This window comes from Cyprinodon variegatus, unplaced genomic scaffold (genome assembly GCF_000732505.1).
Source record: "Cyprinodon variegatus isolate N-32 unplaced genomic scaffold, C_variegatus-1.0 Scaffold777, whole genome shotgun sequence".
Taxonomy (NCBI): Eukaryota; Metazoa; Chordata; class Actinopteri; order Cyprinodontiformes; family Cyprinodontidae; genus Cyprinodon; species Cyprinodon variegatus.
The window spans coordinates 102,167-111,725 of NW_015151230.1; the positions used below are offsets into that span (position 1 = coordinate 102,167).

The following is a 9,559-nucleotide window of genomic DNA, read 5'->3' on the forward strand; positions in this document are numbered from 1 at the left end:
GAAACCGTCTCTTGACCCAGATGACTTGGTCAATTATAGACCTAAATCCAATCTTCCTTTCTTATCTAAAATTCTTGAGAAAGTAGTTGCCAAACAAGAACGAAGGAAAAACAGTTTATTGATGTATCCCTTCAGATAAACACAAACAATCATGTATTCAATGGACTCACCAGCACCGTTAGTAGTAAACACAGATGCCTTGCTAGGAGCTCCATCCCCCTTGGCGGTGTAGGCAGTCAGAGTGATAGAATAAGTAGTCTCAGGAAGCAGACCTGATATGATGGTTTCCTGAACGAGGAAACGTTTGGAAAATACAAAGCAGAGAAACAGAAAAATGTGAAGATTAAGAGAGATGAAGTTTTGAACAACAGGTTCATTTCACATCAAACTAATTCACATTAGCTTTATAGCACCGATTCACATTAAATATTGTTTGATTTTCAACAGGACCACTATCATCTTCAAACAGAAAAAGATAGAGCTACGTTGGTTTATAGCACCAAAGGGACGGACATGATTTTGGTTCTGTTTAAGTTTTCTTTTTCAGTTTTGTGTTTGGAGAAAATCCTCGAGTTTTTCAGAGACTCCAGCAACATATGGGATGGAGATGTTTTCCCGTCCAATCTTCTTGTCTTATATTCTCTTTTGGATTTCCTTACTGCTTTGACAAACACCACGTTTAGGTATCTATGGGGGGGTTGGGGCTATAGGGATGGGAATCAAAAACCGGTTCCTGTTCAGAACCGGTTCCATGTGTTCCAATTCCATGGCACGATTTGGCAGCAGAACGATTCTCTTAACGGTTCCAGGCAGCACCAGAGCCTAGAGCTGGGCAGCACGACTTATGTCACGTCTTTTATGCAAGTTACGCACACGGCATTTAATAAGCAAGTACGACATGACCAGGCGTAAGTCTAGAAAAGCAAAACTAAAAAAATGGCACCCAATCGGGTAAAGCTATTACATCCAAAATGCAGAAGACCTGCGCACATAACATGGCATACATTTTAACAAATGCTGCGTTTTTAATGCTTCCAGACAGAAACTAAAGTTACGACCAGCGTGGAAGGAAACTGGTGGGAAGTAGCTAGTTTTATATCACTGGCTGAGCTTAATGTGGTTCCTAGTAAATCAGAGGCCATTTCTGGAAATAAACTCGTTTCCTACCTCTCTTTGGGGTTATTAAGGGAGGGTGCCTTTCTCGTTAATCCAGCCCTTCATTGCCAGCATGTTTAATTAGAACTACTGGTAGCTGGAATTTTTACATGATTCTAGCTATTGCAACGGGCCCATGAATTTCGGTAGGTGAACGTGAGGCTGTTGTCAGATTGTCTTAATAAAATATTTCTCTCCACATTAAACAGATACATTGTGGACATCTTGACCTTGTTGAGTTTGTAAGGTCGTGTGATAGTTAAGTAAACAAAGTTGATGCTCATCATCAAACTGTTTGTTCTCTTTTCCCCAAATTGGAATCGATAAGAGAATCGATAAGGATTCAAATCATTTCACAGAATCAACAAGAGAATCAGAATCGTGAAAATCTTATCAATCCCTGACCCTAGTGGCCTAGTGGTTAGGTCATAGAGCTGGGAATCCTGAGGTTCTGAGTTTGAGCACTACTCCCACAGACTGCCACTCTGGGTCCCCGAGCAAGACCCTTAGCCCCACACTGCTCCCCAGGTGCAATGTATCTTTAAATGTTTGACTTTGTTTGCAAAGACTTTAGAGTTATCTGTCTGATGGGGTGTGTTTCCCACCAGGGGGGCTAAAATATTATTAAGCTGATTAGGAATGTTGTATGTTACCCTCCCCAGGGGAGCAGATAGCAAGAAGCTAATCAGTTGAACTGGCTTGTTGGAAAATTAAAGAAACATGTTAGTCTGTGTGTACCATATTTTGTTTTTTTGTTTTTTGTTTTTTGTTGCAGGCTGCCTGATAACTCATAGCAAGCAATAAAGAAAACAACCACTGTATCGTAGAAGGACTGAGTCTATGGCAAATAGATTTGCCCTTTCCTATTTCAGGTTCATACTTTTAGTTTATTTTTTCAGCTTTTATTGTCATTCCACTGTCACAGCTACAGAACTGCATTTAACCCCTCCCCTTGGGGAGCTGTGGGCTGCCATTGTGCAGCGCCCGGGGAGCAGTGTGGGGTTAAGGGTCTTCTCAGGGAACCAGAGTGGCAGTCTGTGGGAGTGGGGCTCAAACTCAGAAGCTCATTCCCAGCTCTATGCCCTAACCACTAGGCCAACCCTCCCCCTAAATGTGATGTTTGTATCTCCAAATAATCCAGTAAAAACTATTTGAATAATGAATAAGTCAGTTCCAGATGAGCCTGGCCAAAGTCCAGACCTCAATCCCATCAAGAATCCAAAGCAGGTTTTATAGATGGCTCTTAACAGTGAAGGAGCTGGAGCAGATCAACTCTGAGGTGTTTACAGGAACCCCAAAGGCCAGATGTGGAGAGCTTCTAGAGACCTGGACCTGCTGCTAAAGGGCTCTACCACTAACACTACTGACTTCAGGGGATGAACATTGAGCTGTTTAATGATGCTCTGTCCTTGTTTTGGTTGGTTCACATAGATAATCATAACTCTTCTCCATATTTGTAGACGAGTTCTATACATGGAATGATGAAACTATTTAAACAACAATTTTAACTCCAGACTTTAAGGCAACAAAGTCTGAAAAATGCCAAGGGGCTAAATATTTTTGCAAGACATTGAAGCACCATAGAAGAAAGTGTTTCATTAATTAATAATGAAACTAAATTCTAATGATTATTTTTCAAGAGTTACACGAGGAAGAGGCCTAAAAAGCGACCTTCCTGAATCTACTTTAATCTGCTACAACCTAAAATTAGTTACCTGGGCTTTAGGGTTTGAAACGTCGATGATGGCCGGCTGGCCGTGTGGTTCTCTGTTCCTCAGCCTGGAGCAGATAACATGGTAGCCTTGGATCTGTCCGGATTGCTTTACTGGTAACGGAGCCTTCCAGGTCACCCTGATGCTGGAGGAGTTGAGGGTTTCTGTCACCACCTTCCTTGGAGGAGGTCCAAGCACTGAGAAACCATCCAAAAACACAGCTTCAATCTTTCTGAATCACCTCAGTTTGAAGTCATACTTTCTATCTTTTCCAATCCTGCAACTACAGGTGCTTGGTTCCAGGTACTCAGAGATTCACTTCCATACAGAAAGGCCATATTCTGATCTACAGCTACCACAGTATACATGTCAGATTAAATAATAATACTTATACTTCAGTGATAGTATCAAAGTGTTACTAAAAAAAAACAAAAAAAAAAAAAGCAGTTGATTTCATCTAATATTCTGTAGACCTGCAGGTTTTTTTATTTATGACACAGTCAGAGCATCAAAATGATCGATGTAGATTTCAAAAGAAAATCGCTGTTGAAGGTCTAAACACATTAAATATATATATATATTTATATAGTGAAACATTTCTGATTTACTTAATTTGGCGTCAATAACAATAAGAACAATTCAGAGAGCAGATTGAAGGTTTGCTTACTGGATTTGGTGGTTCTGGCCTGGACAGGTGGAGTGAAGACTCCCAGACCTCTGTCAGATCGAGCTGCTAGCGAAAACAGGTAGAGTGTGTCTGGCTTCAGACCATCCACTGCATAGGAGCCCACTGCGCTGAAACTGACACTACGCTGTGAAGAAATGACAGCGAGCCATACGTCACACAGATGCAACTGTTTCAAAAGATAATATGAAAAAGGAAACTACAAACTCCAGACTGAAATCATTCATACAGAAACTCCACATCAAGCAATCTGCCCTGTGTGTTAGTTATTTAACAGGTAAAACCTCGACGTTTGGGGGAATTATGGACATCACCAGGAAAATTAAAGGGATTCTTCTGCCTGTGTATCACTACATCAGATAATGACTTTAATAAAACTTCAAAATGATCAAAGTCTAGATTTAAAATGTCTAAAATAAAATTGGAGCAGCAAAACAAAACAACATGTTATAACAATTTAACAGAATAATGATGGGATTAAATTAATTGATAAAATTAATTAATAAAATGTAGAATATTTCATAAAAAAAATTGTATTAGCATCATAGCCATTCTATCATTTGTTTCAATGCAGAAATCCTGTTTCCACTGGTAGTTTGAACATTTCATGTTGGAAATGATGGGAAGGCCTCCCTGTCATAACCCTAATGAATTCCAGTCAAAGGTTTATATTAGTTTTACATTTAAAATCATTCTAAATCAGTCAGGATGAATAGCTTTAGAGTAACTGCAGGTCATTGATGGGTATGTGTGGACAGCGAGGTACACAGTCCTGATCCATTACTCTTGGTAATGAATATGTTCATCATTCACAGTGTTGGGCACGTTACTTTGAAAAAGTAATTAGTTATAGTTACTAGTTACTTCTCCCAAGAAGTAACTGAGTTACTAACTGAGTCCACAATAAAAGTAACTAGTTACTAGTAAAAGCAACTATTGCGTTACTTTTGCGTTTCTCGCCCCCGTAACCCTCACCACCCAGCCCCCACCTTCTCGCCGTGTGTTTCCAAAGCCAGCTGAATAGAGCGGACGACAAAGACAAGAACATTGTGATTTGTGGTTTTTCCTTGGATATTAGTAAGGTTAAATATTAAAGTGTGCCAGGTTTTTCTTATTGAATAGGGGTGATTAGTTAGAGGCTTTGTTCCATTCTTTGTGCTGAGATGTAGGGAAAGGAAGGAGGTTTGAAAAGGAGTTTCCTCACTAGGTTAGATAAGGGGGGAACATAGATAAACAGGTCCTTGTGTTTAAGATCCTCACGTCCTGTCTCTGGTGTGAACGGAAAACAGTTGTCTGGAATGTTTATCCAAAAGTATATTTATGTCTTTTGATGACGTGTTACCCTTGGGAAGATTCAATGTTCATGTGTGTGTATGCTGTGGGTTCTTCTTAAATGGAGGGGTGTGATTCTGAATGCTTCAGAATCACATTGGGAGCTGTGTTCAGCTTGTTCTGTGATTCTCCTTTGCAAAGAAAATAAAACCTTTTCTTCTTACTCTCAGTGCTCAATTTTTACTCCACAACCTGCAGAGAGTTTTGCATTTATTGCAACTCAAGGTAAATGACATCAGGGGGAAACGCTATCTGACGGGCCTATGAACCCCGTCAGATAGCGTTCCCCCTGCTTAACATGGGGGGAACGCTATCTGACGGGCCTATAAACCCTGTCAGATAGCGTTCCCCCTGCTTAACATGGGGGGAACGCTATCTGATGCGGTGTAAATATCATCAGACTGCATCACCTCTACTCATGGGTGGGAAGTTTTTTAACAGGGCGTTCAGATCTGGTGAGTGAATGAAATTAATAACTGGGGATGTCTAATTCTGAAATCCTGTGTGTTTGGGTTGTTATAGATACTGCAACATCCATCCATCCATCCATCCAATATTTGATCCTTCACGCTCTCCGTAGTTCTCCTGTGGCGCGAGCACAGGGCGGCTGTTCCGCACCTTTAGCGAGCATGCACGTATCCTGTCGCTTGCGCGGTGAATCGTGCCGCCTGCGCTGTGCGGAGATGCAGGGGAAACCGTATCTGATAGGGAAACGCAGCTCGACGTAACACCGGTATTTCCATCTGGAAAACGCTGTTTTGCTGCTGGAGTCATCCTCACTCTCCATCTCTCTGTGTGTGCTGTACGTTAACACCCTCCAGCAGAAACACCCACCTACCCAACTGACAGATGGAATCTCACTATACATCAGCCATTCTCATCCTCTCCTCTGTCATGACAAGGCGCGCACGAGTCCTATCATGAAAAAAGGTTCATTGTGCGACCTGAGTAACGCGCAGTAACGGGGTGTCTGCAATGGTAACTGCGTTATAGTTACAGTGAAAGTAATTTGTTAGATTACTCGTTACTAAAATAAGGTAACGCCGTTAGTAACGCCGTTACTCCCATCACTGATCATTCAGGCTGAAGCATTTATGTTTTAGATGAATGCAGACCTTCATATTAGAAAGAACCTGGATTTTCATTGCTCTAGCGGATGCAGCTCACCTTGTCGTTGGGACTGTTGGCCTCCCAGTAATGCAGTTCATAGCTGAGGATGTGATCTTGGATGGGCCAAAGCCAAGACAACATTACCCTGGTGTCCAACTCTGCCTCGGCCTCAAAGCCTGAAGGTATGGATGGAACTGAAAGCAGAAACAGAATGGTTACCGCAGTGGAGATCGACCGGTAAAGCTTTCTAAGGACAGAACCGATACAGATATGAGAAATATACTTTCTTCATAGTCTGGCTTTTCATGTTAACTTCATTTAGTGGACTCTAACCCCTTTATTAGAATATATAAGATTTTATTCTAATTGTTCATGGTTTTATGCTAAGAAGTGGTCTGTAAGCTTACGGAGATCCGTTTTTTAGGAGCAAATTGCAAAATAATTGTCGTCTAATGGATGACTTTTGAAAAGTTTGTTTAGGATTCAGGATTTTTTTTCCAAAAAAACAGAATGAATTTACCGATCTAAGTGATTTTTCTAAGATTGTCTCTGTATGAAACTTTTTCGAACAATTCATGACATTTGAAAGGTGGAGAAACGTAAAATAAAGGGAGGAAAACCGGATTGATCTGGTCTCTCATGCAATGCACAAACCGCAGCGTCATTTCCCACCAGCAGCTGGTGTTTCTCACTGGTTACCACCAGGAGTTGCACTGTGACCTGTTTTCAAGTTCTAAAAACTGATCCCTTCGTAAAATCTCAGAATGACGTCTTTGGTTCAGAAAAATAGCAGGATGCTGCTGGACTAAACTACAGTGGTGAAACTGCCTCTGAGGACCAGCTGATGGCAGCTACATGGCTGGAGTCAAGACCATACCGAGCAAGACCAAGGAACACCAAGAACGAGACAAGACCAAGACCTTTAGAGGTCGAGACCAAGAGAAGACCAAGACCTTATGAGGTCTCGGTCTCTAAAGGTCTGACCTTGCTTTAAATCACCTCAGGTTGTCAGGACTCCTGTCTGTGTGTTTGTATTTCTGTGTTTGTCTCCCTTCCTCCACCAGGAGGCGCCTGGTTCTGGTCTGCCTCCTCACACACCTGCTGATGGTTTCCTCATTAACGGAGTGCTCTTAAGCTGCTGACTGCCACTACCTCGACGCCAGAGTGTTTGCCAGTTTTGGGTACTCTAGCCAAGCTGAGTTTTGCTGAGTCAAACTGAGTTCTTGTCAAGCTGAGTTTTAACATTGTTTTTGTCTTTGTCAGGAAGTCATCCTGCAAACTGGATTTTTCGGACCTTCTCTCCCTGGAAGGATCAACTGAGCTTCAAACTGAGCTGGGGTTCAAACGGGGGGTTTGGACCCACTTTCCCCAAAAGATCGTTTAAGCTTCACACTGAGAAAGGGATTCATCTCCACTACGACCCGTTCAAGTACCGCAGAAAATCTGAGTGGCAGTCAGCATCTCCGTTCACCTACAAACAACTGCATTCTGGGTAAACCTTGTTCCGCCCTCCACCGAATCAGACAAACACTGGAACTACAGCACACAGACTGGAGTCAAAGATTCAACAACTTCTCTGGAATCGTGAGTCAGCATTCCTCTTCTCCAAGTTCACAAATCAAATTTCCCACTGACCCTGAACTAATCGCTGTGTCTTCCCCTCCCTTTTCAGTTCCGGTTGAGCAGTGTTCAGAGCCACACTTCTCTCTGCATTATCTATTTAATAAAACCTGTTAAACCTTTTCTCCTGGTCTCCCTGTTTGGTCTTCAGCTTTTGGGTCTGAACTTTAGTAAAATCATGACACTGGTGGCCATTTTAGATAAGACCCAAAAGCTGAATTTTTTTTGGTGTGTACATATCTGAGATTTACATGTTTATTATTATATAGGGGTGGACCTATGTAAGTTGGTGCGGTTTCTTTTGGTGTCTGTTTCATTTATTTCCCTAAAACCAAAGTTTGTAAGGCGAGCACTCTGTGTTGCTTTGGCCAATCAGCTTGGAAGGTTCTGCTCATCGCCCCTCCTTTCCCCAAACAGGTTAGATGGGATCAGCCTCATAATGTCTAGAACTAAACCTGAATGCTCGATCGGCCATGGAGGTAAAGGGAAAACCAGCTGTATGTTCTTCTTTCTGCTATCACCCTTTCTTCTTTGCTCAAACACCTCTGCTGTTCAGAGAAACATTTGTAAGACCAAAGATTATTTCATTAAATTGGAAATAAGTTGAATATATTATTGCACAATACGAGCATTGGACAGGATGCTCTTATATGCAGAAAATAAAACCATAAGACCATAAAATACTGAGGAATGTAGAGTTTCTAGAGACCGTTTGCAGAACATGGCATATCTGTATATTTGTGACGGATAAGAGATGTTGAATCATTGCAGGGGGGGGGGGGGGCACTCACCTCCCTGCTGAGTTTTTATCTGCAGAACATCAGACAGCGGTCCATCTCCCACTGCTGTGAAGCCAAGTATCCTGAGGCTGTAGGTGATGTTTGGCGTCAGACCTGAGATGGAGGTGGACCTGCTGTCATTGGTGTTGAGTATCTGCCAGCTGCTGACTGGGCTGCTGGGCTCAGACCTGTAGTAGATCCGATAGCCCTGTAGCTGACCGTTTGGTTCCTCTGGAGGCTCCCATTCCATCAGTATAGTGGTGGAGCTCAGGAGGCGTGCTCGTACATGAAGAGGTGGAGATGATGGTGCCTGCTCACCTGTCCTGATCTCCACGGTGCTGCTCGGAGGCCCCCGACCTACGCTGTTCGAAGCTAGGACACGGAACTCGTATTCAGAGAAGGGGCTAAGGCCACCGATGCTGTAGCGGGTGGATGCGACGCCATCGATCTCCTGAAAACCGTTCTCAGAGGGCTTGGAGCGGTACTGGACCAAATAGTACAACACAGGCTCAGCGTTCCCAGACTCCCAGGTTAAAGTCACACTGGTGGCTGTGGTTTCTACCACCTGCAGGAAGGTGGGCTTCTTTGGAAGAGCTGCCAAAATGAGAAAGGGCTCAGTCAGACATAGCAACACATACTTCTCTTAGTTCATATGCACATTTCATCATCTATCTTATGATCTGAGAAATCAACAAATCTGCTGAACCAGCTGTACAGTTTTTAAATGTCAGAAAAAAATGCAACAACCAGTTCTGGAAAAAGAGAAAAGGAAAGGGTAAAGATTTGATATCGTTTAACCTTTTTGTAGCTTCACAGACTTCCCAGCTCTTACAAAAGTTAAAGGAACAAATGAATACCATTAATTTTCCAGATCTTCAAACTTTGAGTTAGAAAATGGGCCCTGTGTGGGAAGCTTCTCTCTATAGAAATTAGTTGCCTTGGAGAACCAAGTCTCACGCTTTAGGAGGGTAGATCCTTCAATGAACATTATTCCAAGATATTCTTTTTCTAAAACTCTATTTTAACCAATAATTATAGAAATGTACAAGCCGAGGAGAACAGGAGGCTCAAAAGTGAAGTTATCCCTCATGTGTTCCCAGAATTTCTAAAAGTAGAATGGGAGGCAGATCTTTTAGTTATCAGGCTCCTCTCCTGTGGAACCAACT

General features: G+C 42.4%; 1 protein-coding gene across 1 annotated transcript in view; it reads right to left on the reverse strand.

The window, feature by feature from the left end:
- The window catches only part of LOC107098440 (receptor-type tyrosine-protein phosphatase F-like), an 87,487-nt gene that overhangs the window by 55,271 nt on the left and 22,657 nt on the right, over positions 1–9,559 (reverse strand). The window contains exons 5-9 of the mRNA XM_015396138.1: positions 8,406–8,987; positions 6,052–6,188; positions 3,535–3,679; positions 2,871–3,064; positions 171–288 (exon numbers count right to left, since the gene is read on the reverse strand). Of these exons, the coding sequence (XP_015251624.1) occupies positions 171–288; positions 2,871–3,064; positions 3,535–3,679; positions 6,052–6,188; positions 8,406–8,987 (1,176 nt within the window). The remainder of the gene's footprint in view (positions 1–170; positions 289–2,870; positions 3,065–3,534; positions 3,680–6,051; positions 6,189–8,405; positions 8,988–9,559) is intronic.